The following is a 17,381-nucleotide window of genomic DNA, read 5'->3' on the forward strand; positions in this document are numbered from 1 at the left end:
ATTATTAGAGTACAGACAATGTGTTTGATACCAAAGAGGAAACAAAATGCACAAGTGCCTGCACGGAAGAGCTTCTACTCTGTGTGTGTGTGTGTGTGCGCGTGTGTGTGTGTCTCTGTCTCTCTCTCTCAGCAATGGGAAGACTAGAGTGAATGACTAAGAATGTTTGAAAAATGTTTTGTTTAATATTATTATTGTCTCGCATCATGGAAGACTCTTTAGAAGGGATTTGAATAAACAGAGTGATAGCTTGAAGGACTAGAATAGGATGATCATCTGTTACAGATAAAATCATCTTAATATCCATGTTTAGAAAACCATTAAAACCTTAATTATAATCAAGTATGATTGAACTTTTTCTTTAATAGAGTTATTTGCATGACATAATTACAAAGCCTTTGGCAAATCACATCCACTTAGTTTTGTCGGACAATGGCAAAGTGTGTCTCAAATCCCCATGTGGAAAAGAACACCATACTACTGTTACCAGTTAGTCCTCTAGCTCCAACCTTGCTGATAATACATGCAGTGATGGAATTTCACTGATGGGATTTTTGTTTTCAGATTACTTTCAAAAAATGTGGGAGAGAAGAGACAGAATGTTCCCTTCAGTTTAAGGCACTGGACCAGGACTAAGGAGAGCAGTTTTCAGTTTGGCTCTGCCACAGACTTCTTACCTGATGCTGGGCAGGGCTATCTTAACACATGGATGGAAGAGAGGGGGGGCTATGTACAACTATAACTCTTGCATCCCCTACCTTTGTGTATTTGATTTTTCAACTTTAATGTTTATAGTGTAGTTTTTTGGATTTCATATAATACAGCATTAGATGTGATGTAGAACATCATGTGTATGCTGCAGGGTTTCCCCAAATAATACTTCTGAATATCAATAACTAGAAGAAATGGTAAGGTAGTGAAATAACTTCTAGGATCATAGAATCTTTTGTTCCTTGTGAGTAAACGGAGCACTGCTGTGTAACTTTCAGCTGTGTACCCAATTTTTTGTGCCGACTAGAACAGTCTGTGTGTTTTCTCTTGTGATAAATGTAATGTGCCATATCCCAAGCACTTCTGTAAGTATGACATTTTGTATGCATTTACATATTTGTTTTTATACCACAGAACTTCAAATGAATAAAACAACTTCAATGTATAACATGCTTAAGTGCATTGTGGGATAGTTCATCACAGACACAATTGTCATCAGATCCATTCACCTGCTAATGTGGAATATGTTGGCGGATTGTTTTGTAGTGCAGTTGGTCATACTGTTGGATGCTCTCTGGTTCCATGCTACCTTTGTATCACTGTTCTCTGGCTTTTCTGAAGTACCCTGAACAATCTTAATTTGGCTTCTTCATGTGATCTTAGATCAGCACCATTACTCCCTACTTTGTCTTTTTAATAATATGGATAATAGAAATGCTGAAACAAAGATGCATATAGTGCTTAAAAAGTAACCAACCACTTCTTGTCAAGTCTTCGCATGCCAGTATTTCTGTATGGTTTATATCATAATCCATTATTCTAATGTATGACCTGCACACAACACAACTAGAAGAAAGAAGTGGAGATTCACTCAACACCAAGCTCTTCCAATATTTTTCCACATTTTCAAAAATACGTACAGTAAATAAATTTTGTTCTGAGCCTTCTATATGTCTTACTCCAGCAGGTTTCTCTTATGTTTATACAGTAGAGGAGTTGCAGTGGACAGCACATTAGGGTTTCAATTCCTTTAGGATTATTTTTAAGCAAAAAGAGGAAAAATGTTGCTTGATGCTTTTCGAGGTCAGGCACTTAGATTTCAGTTTGCACAAGTTGTTCCAAGCAGGTGGTCCCCTGCACCTGCACAGAACCCCACTGAAGTAATTGGGGGCCACACATTGGTACAGGGGAGAACTACATACAACAACTTACAGGATTGGGGCCTTAGATTTTTGGATTTTTGGGGCAGGGAGTCTGTCTTTTTATTTGTCTGCAAGACATTATGCACATCTTTGCTCCTCGCTAAAGATTCTGGTTATCATTGATCACACTGAATGTGTATAAATGAGATTTAGCTAGGCTCTATTTTCTCCATGCCCCCAAAATGGATTTGTGAACTAACATCGTAAATAATTGTGTCAACGTGCAGTATGATATATAGGCTATCACTTAAGGTTTTGGTACAGAGCAAAAGCGCCCAAAAATTAACACAGAAAAGGTTAAGTTGAAATGTTAATTTTAAAGGCTTTATTATACCTTTTAAATATTCAGAAAACCATTAACTACCCTCCTTTCCTTTATATTTGTTCCTTCAGTACTTGCAAACACTGCATTTACAGTCATGTGACCTGCTGGATGTTTTTTGTGGAATCAGCTTCTTTCCATTGGATAAAATGACTTATTTGAAAATCCAATCATTTATTAATAGGATGGAGGAAAGCCTAAACATAGTCAAATATACTGCCTTTCTCTACAATGATCAGCTCATCTGGTAGGTATCAGACTAATGGGTGGGGGGGGGGGGGGACGTAATATGCATCTTAAAATAAATGACAGTGCTGTATTTATTATTAGTAGTATTTTCATAGAGTGCCGAGGAGTCCTCATCATGGCTCAGGACTCCATTGTGCTAGACACCAAAAAGACTGTCTCTGCCTCCAAGGAGCTTCTGTAGGGCAGACCTTTCATGTTGTGGGAGAAGATAGAACTAAGATTGCTAGTGATAAATGAAACTAGATTCTCCACGTACGTGGGAGTGATAAATAGTGAAGAGGACAGGTCACTGACTGAGAGCAATCTAGATTGCTTGCTAAACTGGGTGCAAGCAAACAATATGCATTTTAATACAGCTAAAAGTAAATCTATACATCTGGGAACAAAGAATGCACATCATACTTACACAATGAAGAACTCTATCCCAGGAAGCAGTGACTCTGAAAAAGATTTGAGGGTTGTGCAAGGTAATCAACTGAATACGAGCTCCCAGTGTGATGTTGTGGCCAAAAGAGCTAATGGAAGCTGGGATGCATAAACAGGGGAATCTTGAGTAGGTGTAGAGAGGTTATTTTACCTCTGTATTTGACGCTAGTGTGTCTGCTGCTGGAATACTGTGTCCAGTTCTGAGGTACACAATTCAAGAAGGATACTGTTGGAGAGGGTTCAGAGAAGAACCATGAGAATGATTAAAGAATTAAAAAACATGCCTTATAGTGATAGACTCAAGGAGCTCAGCCTATTTAGCTTAGCAAAGAGAAGGTAACAGGTGACTTGATTAGTTTATTAGTATCTACATATGGAGCAAATATTTAATAATGGGCTCTTCAGTCTAGCCAACAAAGGTATAACACAATCTAGTCTCTGGAAATTGAAGCTAAACAAATTCAGATTGGAAATAAGACATTTTTAATGGTGAGAGTAATTAATTGTTGGAACAGTTTACAAAGGTTCATGGTGGATTCTCTATCACTGACAATTTTTAAATCAAGATTGGATGTTTTTTTAAAAACAGCTCTAGGAATTATTCTGGGGAAGTTATGTGGCCTGTGCTATTGTGCTAAATGATCACAATGATCCCTTCTGGTCTTAGAATCTATGAATATAGAACAGGTGAGTATAGAACCTTTCCTAGTAGTTGTGGATAGTTTCCATTTTGAGAAACATGCACATTGAAATTGGAAGAGCTGGCCACCCATGGAAAGGTCTTTCACTTACAATGTGATCTGGAGAATAAAAACTGTGGCAATAACTCAAACAATGTGAACATATTTGGAGAGGACAAACAAGTTTTTCTTGTCAAGCAATGTTTTCTACAGAATTATTGAGACAGAGACGCAGTTTTAACATAGTTCAAGCTCACTGTGTAACTTCGTAGGCATACTTTCTTTATTTTTTTAAGACTTCTGTAATTTTCTTGGAGAAAAATCAGTGATGGTTAAATATTTGCATTTATTCACTTGTCAAGAATGTCACAGTGGACAATTTGAGTGTCAACAAGAAAGAGAAGCTGAGTTGCTTTACGGATGCTGGAGATTACAGTTGATAAGTGAAGAGACATGGAATTAATATTTTAAATGGTTTCCCTTTTTTTCCTAAATATTTAAGGCCCACGCAATCTTTCCTGAAAGGAGGATCTTTCTCATAGATTGGAATGACCAGTTAAAATGTGCATCCACATACAATGTATAAACAATGTGTCATCCCTTTTAACAGTACCTTATAGTCATTTCATCTAAGCCATAATGATTTCAATCAGTAATGATGGGCTTAAATCCTGGGGCTTGGTCCAACTGAGTGGCTGAATCAATGGGAGGTGATGGTAGTCAACACCAGAGAATTTTTGGTCTGTTACCTTATAGTCAGCGTCTGCAGTGAGGATGTTGATTGCAGTTGAAACAGATGTTGCATAGTTCACTAATGCAGAAACCTTAAGCACACAATATGTAGGGTTGCCAACTTTCTGATTGCAGAAAACTGAACACCGTTGCCCTGCCCCTATCCCGGGGCCCCGCCGCTGCCCTGCCCTTTCTCTGGGGCCCCGTCCCTGCTCACTCCATTCCTTTCCCTCAGTCCCTTGCTCTCCCCCACCCTCACTCACTCATTTTCACCAGGCTGGGGCAAGGGGTTGGGGTGCTGGAGGGACTGGGGGATGCAGGCTCTGGGGTTGGGCTGGGGCGGAGGATGAGGGATGCAGAAGGGGCTCCAGGATGGGAGGTGGGGCCGAGGGGTTCAGAGTGTGGCAGGGGGCGCCGGACTGGGGCAGGGGGTTGGGGTGTAGAAGGGGGTACCTTCTCTGGGCTGAGGGTGCAGGCTCTGGGGTGGGGCAGAAATGAAGAGTTCAGGTTGTGGGAGGGGGCTCGGGCTGGAGCAGGGGTTGGAGTGGGGGGGGGGGGGGAGTGAGGGCTCCGGCTGGGGTTGCAGGCTCTGGGGTTTGGGGTACCAGAGGGGGCTCCAGGCTGGAGCCGAGGTGTTCAAAGTGCGGGAGGGGGCTCAGGGCAGGGGGTTGGGGTGCAGGAGAGGGTGTGGGGTGCAGGCTCTGGATGGCGCTTCCCTTAAGCGGTTTCCGGAAGCAGCCAGCATATCCCTCTGGCTCCTAGGCGCAGGAGCGGCCAGGACCCGGGGGCTTTGTGCACTGCCCCCATCCGCAGATGCCGTCCCTGCAGCTCCCATTGCCCGCAGTTCCTGGCCAATGGGAGCTGCAGAGCTAGTGCTCAGGGAGGCGCCTGCGCTGCAGGCAGGGACAGCACGTGGAGTTTCCCTGGCCATCCCTGCGCCTAGGAGCCAGAGGGACATGCCAGCCGCTTTCGGGAGCTGCTCAGAGCCAGATGGTGCAGCAACTGGACTTTTGTATACCGGTCAGCTGTGCTGACCAGAACTGCCAGGGTCCTTTTTCAACCAGGCGTTCTGGTCGAAAACCAGATGCCGAGCAACCCTAATAACATGGCCAAGGGAAAACACTATGAATAATAGGAGTTTTAAATGAAGGGAAGGAAAGTTTTGAGAAGTAATTCATAAACCTCATAAATGTGATAATCTGACATTAGCATTCAACATAAATACACTCATTATGTTAAACTGCGTGGGGCCATATTCTGAGCTGACTCACAATTTGTAGATCCCTTCTGACTTCTGTGGAGTTGTAAATCAGAGCAAAATTTGGCCACATGCTCTTAATGTGATGTGTGTGTTTGTTACAAAAAACAGAGCTGACTATCACTTTCTAATGGATGGTTTCTTTCTAATAGTGTGAACCAATATACTAAGTTAATAATTGCTGAAGATTTGAAACTGATAATTTCCATATCAAAAGTGAAACATATAATGGGGAAAAGGACCTAGTCTGAACAAGATACTACCAGAATTACCATAATGTCTGAATTATTTTGTATTGAATCTTATTAATCATTAGGGTTCTTAGTAATTATTCACATCGTTAACACAATTAGCAGCTTTTAAAAATACTTTTTAAAACTAAAGACAAATTTACGAATCCATATTTGATTTTACAAGCAAGTTATATACAACCAAAAAGTAATATTGAACAGCAGTACGTTTTCAGCTAATCAGAACTACTTTTGATGCATCCTGACTTCATTTGCAGAAAATATTACAACAGATTGCATTTTTAGTGGAAACAAAGAAGTTTATGGAGTTTGCTGCATCAATGTAATTTAAAACGGACAACTCCTCTTCAGCTGTGTTTGATTTTAGGGTGTTTATTGACATGGCATACCTGCTTTTAGCATACTATATCACTTAAGAGTAGCGAGGCAAGGTTTTCCTATTCAAAGGCTCTTAAGAAGTGAGGAGAGAATGTGCACAATGTTTAGGTGAGAAATAATTTATAAACTATTATTTTAAAAAATCAGTCTTCCTATATTTGTCTAGATTCCAGTATTTACTGCACATAATTTGCTTGTGAAATCAAATATGGATTCATAAATTAGGAAAAGCCTTCTTATAGCTCATGATTTTATCTCTTTGTTAACTTGGATATGTTATTAGTATTGTAGGGGAATGAGCATTCTATTAAAAATTAAACATATACTGGGACTGTCTGTACAAAAGAAATTGGTGTATTGTCATGTAAGAGAACTGAGTTAATTCTCCCAGAAAGCTCTAAATTGTGGTCTGTCCAGCTCTTGGTTAGAAAGGTGTTGGCCATGAAGGAAGGCCATTAGAGAAATTGTTTTTCCTGCTTTGCGATCTACATTTTAACTTTTTTTCCCCCTCTCTCATTCCAGGAGTGGATTAGAACAAGATGACATGAGAATTTTATACAAATATCTCACAACATCCCTCTTTCCAAGGCACATAGAGCCAGAGGTATGGATGTGTGGTTTTTTTTAACAGCACATATACTTTGCACAGATTTCTTGTACCGTATACACTATAGCAATAAGTACTTGAGCTGGAGCTCCTTTGATATAGAAGAGGGGAAGTTTCTGAAAGTGGTTTCTCCAATTTAGGAATTAATTCTTTATGCATACATTCCAGTCCAAAAAAAGCCCAAATTGATTGGCCTTTAGGGCACACTACAAAGTCTTACTTTTTGAGCAGGTATTTTTTGGGAGTGCTTTTTTTTGTAATTTGAAGATGTAGTGATATATTGATTTTGTTTTGTAATGACTCTGCCTAGTGGTTGCATGTAGCCAGTGGAGATCTGCTGCTGCTCAGGTTCTCTAATGGTTTTGTAATATATATTTAGCGGATGGTAAGTGTACTTCGAGTCCAGGATAGGTAGTTCTTTAGGGTATGTCTATTTAAATCTGAATAAATATTGTCATAGAACTGTCAATACAGTTCAGTTGGTAACACTCTAGCTTCCAAGCCAGAACATCGTGGATTCTAATCCTATACCAAAGCTTGGGATCATATCAAATGCTAACCATACAGTGAACTAATATAATGCAGTACTGTATTCATATAAACTTCTTTTATATGAGGCCTTAATTTTGCCATTTTTGGTGACTGGCCAGGTGAATGTTAAAGAGCTCACAAACCCCCCTTTTAAAAAAAAAAAAAAAAAAAAAGTTAAAGTGCAGAGCTTGGGCTCAGAAAATCTGAGTTCGCTTCCTGTGTGACATTGAGTAACTCATACCACCTCTGTGTCTTGGTGTTCCTGTCCATCAGATAAAGAAGGTGATATTTACTGTATAGTTGTTGGAAAGATTAATCCATTAATATTTGCATAGTGTTCTAGCTCTTAAAATGGATGGTGCTATGGAAATTCAAAGTGCTGCGATAAGATTGTGATCCTTGCTCACATTCCCTTTCTCAGTAAAGTTCATGCCAAGAGTGTGAGCTGTGATGGAGTGTGTGTGTATATAGATATATGGTATATTTGCCTATCCCGTTGATGCACTCTCAAGTATTTAATTGCTTTCTAGTAAAGTGCTTTAGTATAGATGGAGTATAAAAGGCACTAAATTAAATCAAGTTCAGTTCTCAATCTAGTCATGATAATTGGTTAATAGCAAAAATACAGTAAACAAATAAGCTTTTACTTTTTTAGAATAGGTCTGAACAGAGGCATTGTTAACGAGCAAACTAGAGAGCAGCACATGACTGTTGCCAGTGATCCAAGCCTTTGTCACCTCCAGCATGGCTGTGTCTGAAGACCGTTTAGAAACTTCAGCTAATGCAGAGTTTGGCTCCCTGCTTAATAGGTAGTATCCTACAGGGAACTGCTCATGCTCTGTAGTATACAATAGTTTCCAATTGGCTACTATGAAACTCTAACTATTCGTTTGAGACCTGGCTCCCTCAAACTGCCTTTCTTCTCATATGATGTCATCTCAGTTACGATTAACAGATGCATTTGTTCTAACAGTCCCCTGCTTTTGATAAGAAGGTACTGGTGTTTTCAGTGAATTGGACTTGCTTCTCCCCTTTGTCCAGGTTTGCTGACGTTCAATATTTCTATGCAAGAAAAATTATCTGTGTTTATAAAATTGTATATGTGCCTAGGTGTTATATGCATTGAGAAAATATCCAAACAGACAATGCAAGTCTGTAGATTCCTTACAGCAGAACAGTTTCTGAATAGCAGCTCACGTTGTCTGCCAAGTGGAAATCAATCTTCTTGATTTTCATTTGTAAATCATTCGTCATGTTTTTACAACTACCACCTGAATTAAAAAACCATTAAACTAATCAGATTTGAATTTTCTATATAGAGAGAGCAGAAAATACTCCTTTTGTACTGTTACAGTACGAGTTGCTGCTAGTAATTGCTGTGTCTCCAGTTTTGCAAAACCATCTCCATTCTGTAATCCCCTTGTTTCCACACACTTGTAATTTTCCAAAACATTCATCTTTGGGGATAGAGTTTTCCATCCTTGGCATCACCATTAAGATGACTTGTTTTAACATTTTAGTGAAATCCATTCACTTGATTTTGATTAATTAGAAGATGAAAAATATATTAAAATTTTCAAATACATTTGAAAGGTCAGCCTTAACTCTGCCTCTTTGCGCTTAAAATGTGTTTTCTTTATGGGCCAAGTTATACTCCCACTGCATCCAGTGAAAGGAGGAACAGTCCCAAATCATTTATAAATGATCAGTTAGTACAGTATGTCGTTTATCTTAAACAGATTTTCATGCAGTAACTTTAAATATACTATGTGTAGTCTTCATACTTTGCATGATATTTAAGTTTCAGTGGGATGCACAAAACAAATCTGCAAAGATTTCTTATTTTGCTTGGACTTCAGCAACTGTGAATGAGTTGTTCATTTCTCTCCCCAAGAAGGGGGGGGGGGGGGAAGGTGGCCAGTTTTGTCAAATGAATTCGATGGTCTTGAACATCTGTTCATACACATGGTAAAACCACCACACTTATGTGCGACCTGCTGATGGCCCATGAGCTGTGCAAGGTACTGCTGTGCAAGGATTGCACAACACCGACCTGCATGCTCCATAATTATCTCTCTCCTTTTTATGAGGACTAAATTCACTCTAATATAAACAAATAAAGTAAATCCTTATTAAGAATGGCTAATGGGACTTAAATAATTTGCATTTCTACTGATCTTTTTTTGTATACTGCAATTACATGTGAGAACAGCATGTCATTGAGCATAATTTTCATGTGGAGTTGTTAGCAAATAACATGCACTTAGAGTTAATGCTGCTACAGATTAATCTGATGCTATTGTTTTCAGCCACCTCTGAGATTTTAATAGGCGTAATGGTTATATACAAAAAAGTAATATGTAATTATATAGGTACATGGACAGGGTATAGTGAAGAGAGTATAATTTAAATAATACTTTACATTTTGTATAACATGAAAAATATATAGCCTCCTAGGCTCAATACACTGCACAAATATTAATTGACTTTAGTAGAACCTTGCCCAAAGCCTGTGGCAGGGCCATGCTAGCATACAGGTCTCCAGACTCCAGTTCTTGTACCTTCACCACAAGACCATCTTTCCTCCGATAACTGAATTAAATGAGCTCTTGTAAGGTTTTAGAAATTACAGAAGTGAATGTTTCAGAAAACTACAGATTCTGCTTTATTTAGGTTCCTTGTGAGTCTGCACTACTGGCATCATATTAAGAAAACGAGAGCTGGGATAGCCCAGTACTTTCCCAAAGGAGTTTCAGAAAGGCTGCTTATCTGGGCCTTGGATGTCACTGTTGGTGTTCACAAGCGGAAAAGGAACAGTATTCCCTTAGCAGTAGAAAACCTGAATGTTAGAAAGCAGTAAGGATTCAAATTGTGCAGCAGGTTACAACAGGTACCTCAAAAGGGAGCCAACTCCCCTGCAGGCAACAAAAATGTTGCAAATATGTAGACTTGACTATAAACAACAAATAGGAAAATAACGTAGAATATTCAACAACTGAAAATTAGAGATGGATAAACATTATGTGGATGTTGAACTACAGCTATATTAAAACCACATCTGTATTAAAATTGCAGTTTTGAAATCATTTGAGGGTTTCCTTTAAGAGCTTTAGTTAGGATGGTTGACTAGTGACCAATGTATTACCTAGATAAAATGCAGTTCAACCGTGCACAGCTTTACCAGTGTGAGATGTAGCCTGTGCTGTGGTTAATATAAGAAATGTTAAGGTATTAATGAGGAAGCAAGGATGGTCTTGTAGTTATGGCACTAGACTAGGACCTAGGAAGTGTGGGTTCAGTTTCTGGCTGTTCCACAGACGACTTGTGTGACCATGAACAACTCACTTAATCTTCTTCTGCCTCAGTTTCCCACCTGCATAATGAAAATGCTTATCAACCTGACAATGGTGGTGTGAGGATAAGTTCATTAGAGTTTGCTCAGATACCATGATGACAGGAGCCATAAAATTACATTAAAAGAGCTATATATCAAAGTTAAAACTTAACTCATGGAACTTTTTTCAGATTAATAAATGTAAAACCAAAATGCCCAATTTTCTAAATATTGTTGTCATTTATTCTTGCCCCACCCATTATGCATTAATGGTGTATTTCCTAGCAAGAGAGGTATAGTCTGCAGTCTGTCAATTGTGGACAGTTTCTTTAGCTACTGCAGAACAAAGAGAAATGGAAAGAAATGTCCCAAACTGTTTGTTTCCTGTTTGTTTTCAGTTAGCAGGAAGAGATTCCCCAATACGTGCAGAAATGCCAGGAAATCTACAACACTATGGAAGGTAGTTTTTATCATCTGTCATACGCTATACTGTTTCTTCGCTTCAGAAGGAAAGCTAGGCTCTTGGTGCACAGAATAAAAACTGAATGGTTTGTTTAGGTAGGAGTGTAAATGAATTCCTGAGACTAATTTCTACACCCAGTTAATCCCATAGGCTTCAGTGGGGTTGCACAGAGGATAAATCCATGTAGATTTTTGGCCTGTGATGTGAAGAACCTGCTTTAGATCTACTGCATACCTATTTCCTTCTTGCTGTTCTTAGCATGTTGTACAGAAAGTATTTTAGTATTTCTCCAATTCCTTTTCCCCAAGCAATAAGATTTGTCATACAGGAGCAAAACAATGGTCTGTCCAGTGACTTGCGTATCACAATGGCCTATATATTAAGTGCATCAGGGGGAGACTTTTTGCATTTGGCCAGTGTGTGACCTTATTCTGAATGAAGGGTTAGGTCCTTCTTGGCCCCCTGTTTCCAAAGCACAAAATGTTGCTTTCTTTAATAAAAACCCCGGTTTAGTGTTTTCCACTTCTTCAGCGTGAGCGTAAAATCAGGGTGGGTTCTAGCTCGCTTCAGTCTTGCAAAATTCTGATGTTTTTCACATTTGTATATATTGTTAGGGAGCAGAAGAGTGAGGTTTACCAGAGAGTACATTCTGTAGTCATCACTGATAGGGTATTCCTTTTGAAAGCTACTGGAGAATTTATTGGGTTTCCCTGATCATCTACGTATTTTTTATCTTTATTTTTCTAGCTCCAAATTATTTTGGTGCTAACATAATAAGTTTTTTGAGGTTTTTTTTGTGGGCCTGTTGGTAAGTACTGTTGCTTCCCTGAGCAGTAGTCACCTTTGATCAAGAAAAGGCTGTTGAAAGGCCACTGATCACTTGCAATTCAGTCTTGAATCACAACATTCTGTTTATCTTGATCTAAAAGAACCCTCTTTCTGTGCATTCTCACAAAGTTTACTCTAGACTAAGGCCCTGATCATTCAAATTCTTACTCACATGCTTAATTTTAAACATGAGTAGTCTCTTTGAAGTTGGGACCTAAGTCTTTCAGTTAATTTGAAATTAGTAATTTGACATGGACACATGTTCAGATACTACGGTGACAGGGAGTTATATAAGTAACTGGGTAGACAGAAATTCTTTGTGTTCAAATGTATGCATGTATTTAAAAAGTTGTTTTAAAAAATTGTTCATGTGCTCATAAATTGTTTTTTTATTGAATATAAAAATGAATTATATCTGTCGTGTTTAATTCTGGTTTTTAGGTTTCTTACTGGACCTTTAAATCTTAATGATCCAGAAGCAAAATGCAGATTCCCCAAAATATTTGTAAACACAGATGGCACTTATGAAGAACTTCATTTAATTGTTTATAAGGTACGAAATTCTCTCTATTCCAGTGTATTATGAATCCAGCCAGGAGGAAAACACTGCTGTTTTATTTCTGAATCCATGCAGGAAGGTGCATATGGCACGACCAGCTTAGAACAGTGAGAGAGGGAGCTGTCTGAAGGTTCAAATTTAAAACTTCAAATATTCTTTTTTCTGAATTCTCTGGGTGTCTTTTGGAGGCTTTGGTTTAATCCAAATGATGCAAACTTGGCAAAAGTCTGTCTGTATTCCTTCCATGTTGCTTTACCAGCAGTGAACTCAGAAAGCAAAATATGCTAGCCATGTGTAATATTTTCTCAGAGCTCCTTACCCTGGTTTCTGGCTAGTGCCAACCCTAAGCTAAAAAGGTTATATTTGTGTTATAAAAAGGTTTACATGTGGGTTTGGACTGGTTTAACTAAATGGATTTTAAAACTGATTTTACTTAAAGATTTAGTAAGATTAAGTGCAAATTTTGTGTGTAGGCAATGCCCTAGCCAGGTTACATTTAAATTCCTGCAGAGTAGCACAGTACTTCTCAAAGCCCTCATGAATAGCTGATTTAAAAACCTTGTGTAGGACTGATGTAATATGGAAAATTGGGTATCATATATAGGCTCATGGGAGCAAAGGTTTTACTGTTAACATGCTAGCTTTACTGTGACTTAAGGCATTTTCAAAATTTAACTGGTATACAATAAATGACTTCTACAGTGAATGTATTGGTGAAGTTGAGGGAAGAAAATTTATTTTGTAATTGTTTTTGTTTCGGTTTGTTTCAGGCCATGAGTGCAGCTGTCTGTTTTATGATTGATGGTAGGTATATATTTGTATGATTTGAAATAAACCATGGAGATTAAATTCTTTTCTTTTGACAACTTTGTTTTTCTGTACTATCTCCTTACCAAAACATTATCAAACATAAATCTAGCCTGATTTTGCTATTGCAAACTATTCATTTGTTATAGTCTTGTATGTTAGTTTGCTCTGTGTGGATGCTTTCACCAACTTCTTAGTCAATTAGATTATTTATACTGTGTTTTGCTTGATGGTATAAAAGGGATGCTATTTTGCCCTCAGTTACTCCATGGAAGCCCCCTGGATGTTGATGAGATTTCTTGGGTGTAACTGACAGCAGAATATGGTCCAAGATTCTTATAAATGTTTAAAGTTAGCTACAAAAGAACATGTTTGCCTTTTTGGAACAAAATAGTATAGACCTCATGTACTGTTAGGAAAAAACTCATTATCTTTTTAAAACTGCTTCATAGCCTCAATGCAACCTACACTGGATTTTTGCCGTAAACTGGACAGCATTGTTGGGCCTCAACTCACAGTATTAGCATCAGACATATGTGAACAATACAACATCAACAAAAGGATATCAGGGTTTGTACTATCTTTATGTTCCTATTGCAAACCTTCACCAGGTAGCTCAAAGTCTGTTTTAATGACTGCTTCAATAAGGGTAACAATATGAGTATATATTTTAAGAGCATTCTCTTTGAATTAACATGTATATTTTATAAGAAGTTATATCTCTCCATATGTATCTTAGACATTTATAGAGCATCCATTGTCACGTATTTAAGTGCCCTGGGGGAACTGCACTAGTTTTTATAAAAGTAACAATTTTATTTAGGTGCTTGTGTGGTTAAGGTTCATTTTGCTTTTGGCAAGGCCTTTTGCACATGTTTATTCTTACAATCTTATAATTGCTACTCTTTTCCTACCCAATTAATTATCAAAGTATTAACCATTTTAAAGGAAACCTGCAAATAATTAAAAGGAAAAGTCCAACAACTGTAGAATATACTGCCTACCCCAAATAGCTAGGGCAGAGGGGCATTCAGACTCAGTGGTCAGGCAATTCCTGTGAGGTTTTGTGGTAATTTTTCATGTGCAAACAGAAATTACCTGATCCCAATAGTCCATTTTTAGTCTGCAATGAGGGTTCTGTTGGGGTGTGCAACATTAGCAGCATAACAGACATTGATGTATCCTCTCGAGTGGGAGCAGGAGAACGAGGACTTATTTTTCCCCCTTCCCATGTCTTGCAAATTTTAAATTGAGTATGCATCTCCCCATTCCCCTTGGTGGAAGTATCTAGTATTTAATTCTAAGGTCCTATCCACACTGGATCAGAACCAGGACTCTGGTTGTACCTATTGTTGTTCTGAAGCTAATGTGGACAGGACCTAAAGTAATTGGAAATTCTTCAGATCATTTTTAACAAGGAGTCTAAATAAAAGTAGATTCTGTAACTTCCGAGAAAATCCAATTACTCTGAAGGAGTTTCTGTCTCTGATTCTTTGCAATAGGGCCCATGGAATGCAGCAAAGGGGGGGGCAGGGGCATTTTAACTTTGATTTCCTCATAAGTTTGAAAAAAATAAAATTGCTGAGGCTTAGGTGCTACCTAATCTTTCAAGGTCTTAGATATACAAAATAAGCAGTTTATTGGCACCTTTTACTAGAAAATATACTTGCCCAAAGGCTGCTTCAGCTGTGGGGCCCCATCATTATTTGGGCAGACAAGAGGAGGTTTTGTTTAAAAGGTAAAGGTGATAATGCCTTGACAATCTTATTTCTTCAGGCACCCGACTCATGGGCTTGATAAGAGAGTATTGCCTCCGACTCCTATCCTTCTATCCAGCCAAGCTGTGTTAAGTGTAGGGCCCAACTGGGAGCAGGGTAGAGGCATTTTAAACCACTTTTGTATTCCTCTGATCCTTTGGGCTGCTGGGTAACATTTGACGCCTGCTGTAAATTACAATAACCATGGTACCATTACACCAGCCGGAGTGCAGCAATGTTCTGGCCATCCCTGTGGCTGAAGGGGATAGAGTGTGTCATAGAGCAGCTGATGCCATCTCTGTGCTTCCAGGGGAATCCCCAGCTGCCTGGCTAAGGAAGCTTTAAGGGCCCATTGTGCTGCCTATACTTATTCAATTCATTTTCCTCTACTCCACCTGCAAAAAAAAAAATGGAACTGCTAGAGAAGATGTACTGATGTGGCGGGGTGTTTTCTTGCAAGACTAGAATTCTAAATGGATCATACAAATAGAGATCAGTGTAGACGATAATCCTCTGCTCCCTCAATGCGCTGCATAACGCCAGGGTCACTTGTAGAAACTTATAGACAAAGAGTGAGAGGATTTTCTTGCATGGGCCACATGCTGTACATTTATTGTCTTGTTCCTCCACTTTGTGAACATTTTTGGCTGACTTCAATGAAAACTTAGTTTGCCACTGAAACATTGTGTGAGGATGGCTTGTTCTTGAACATCTTCCCAAAGGCTAACCCCAAAACTGGAAAGGAGCCTTTCTGATTACCTACCTTCATCACACTGCCAGTGTGACTGGTCCCTTTAAGTGGGAGCAGGTTCCAATGCATCTGAGGCTGATTAGCTGCTGCCCAGCTGGGCTGAAGGGTAGGCACCCGAGCCTTATAATGGAGGAGAGAGCCGCAGGGGAAAGGCTGCTACCTGTGGACTTCTCTCAGCCCAGGGAGGTAGACAGGAGAACAGCTGCTGCTGTCTCTCCCTTTGTAAACCCTTCCCTTCCTTTCGCCCAGCAGGTGCCTTCCCGTAAGCCCAACTGGGCAGCAGGTAGTCAGTCATAGCAGACTATAGACAATGTAACAAGTTTTGTGGTGACCTTCCTCTTGACTTTCTGAGACTTTGTTTTTCCCAAACTGATGGTGTATAGTGTAAAAAAATACACTGGGATGATATTTTTCATTTAGGTAAATAAGGGCCATGACATTTATATTTTTGAGTAGACAAGGTGAGGACTTTCAATTTAGGTAAAATATATTGGCTATGTAATTTAATTTATTACAAATCCATGGATATGCACATGCAGACAGTGTAGTATGCAGTATCAAGATCAGAACCTGGGACGTTCCTCTCTACAGAGAGGAGGCATAGCCTTGTGAAGAAGGCACCAGGCTGGGACTCAGGAGACCTCAGTTCAATTCCCAGGTCTGCCACAGGCTGTCTTGACACCTTAGACAAATCACTTATTTATTTATTTTTTGTGCCTCAGTTCCTTATCTGTAAAATGAGAATTATACTTACCTACTTCCAAGAGGAGTTATGAGGAAAATTCCTTGTATGTATCAGATGCTCAGATATTATGATGTGGACCACATTGATATTAGAAGGACCACTGCCACTGGAGCTCAAGAAGAATATTATCTCTGAGTAGTATTAGGCATTACCCTACATAGGTCAGTCTCTCAAGGGTGGCAGCTGCAGATATCTGACATTGTATGGAGTAGAAAAAAGCAGCATGCACATTAGCCAGTGCATTACATAACCTTTCCCTGTATATTGTATATCATGTAGACACAAAAAATCGATGTTAAAATAACATTATTTAGGTGGCAAGTCAAGCACTCAAAAGTTAAGAGATGCCAGAATTAAGGTTGCCTCTGCAACCTTAATTCTGCCCCTTGTACGTATGCATTATGCTACTGTCTTTAATTACATGATCACATACTGTTTTTTCCACAGGCCCTCTACCCCTTTTCCTAACTGTTTAGTGCTTGACTTTGCAGCCTTTAATGTTCTTTTAGCATTTCCTAGGTCTTTAAAAAGCAAACTGAAAAAAGAAATTCCATCATGTGGCATCCTATTGAAAACTACCTGGATGATCGGCAGGATTGGAACGTTTAGATCCACAACACAGGCCATGTGAGCTAACAGAGTAACAGATAGCAGTAGTAGTTTGTCATTTTGTATGTGAATCAACATTAGAGGGAGGTGGTAAGCTTTGCCACTGTGTTTCATGTACTTACTGCCAGCAGAGGAATGGTGAGACTGAGGACTCTTAGGTTCCATTCCAAGCTCTGGATGG

The 17,381-nt window shown here is 39.1% G+C and overlaps 1 protein-coding gene across 2 annotated transcripts in view; it reads left to right on the top strand.

Moving 5' to 3' along the window:
• CCZ1 (CCZ1 homolog, vacuolar protein trafficking and biogenesis associated) overlaps nt 1-17,381 on the top strand; it is a 31,706-nt gene that overhangs the window by 5,222 nt on the left and 9,103 nt on the right. For both annotated transcript variants that reach the window (XM_037909889.2, XM_037909890.2), the window contains 6 exons: nt 2,307-2,482; nt 6,732-6,813; nt 11,080-11,141; nt 12,414-12,525; nt 13,302-13,335; nt 13,791-13,908. In XM_037909889.2, the coding sequence (XP_037765817.1) occupies nt 2,307-2,482; nt 6,732-6,813; nt 11,080-11,141; nt 12,414-12,525; nt 13,302-13,335; nt 13,791-13,908 (584 nt within the window). The remainder of the gene's footprint in view (nt 1-2,306; nt 2,483-6,731; nt 6,814-11,079; nt 11,142-12,413; nt 12,526-13,301; nt 13,336-13,790; nt 13,909-17,381) is intronic.

Source organism: Chelonia mydas, chromosome 10 (genome assembly GCF_015237465.2).
Source record: "Chelonia mydas isolate rCheMyd1 chromosome 10, rCheMyd1.pri.v2, whole genome shotgun sequence".
Taxonomy (NCBI): domain Eukaryota; kingdom Metazoa; phylum Chordata; order Testudines; family Cheloniidae; genus Chelonia; species Chelonia mydas.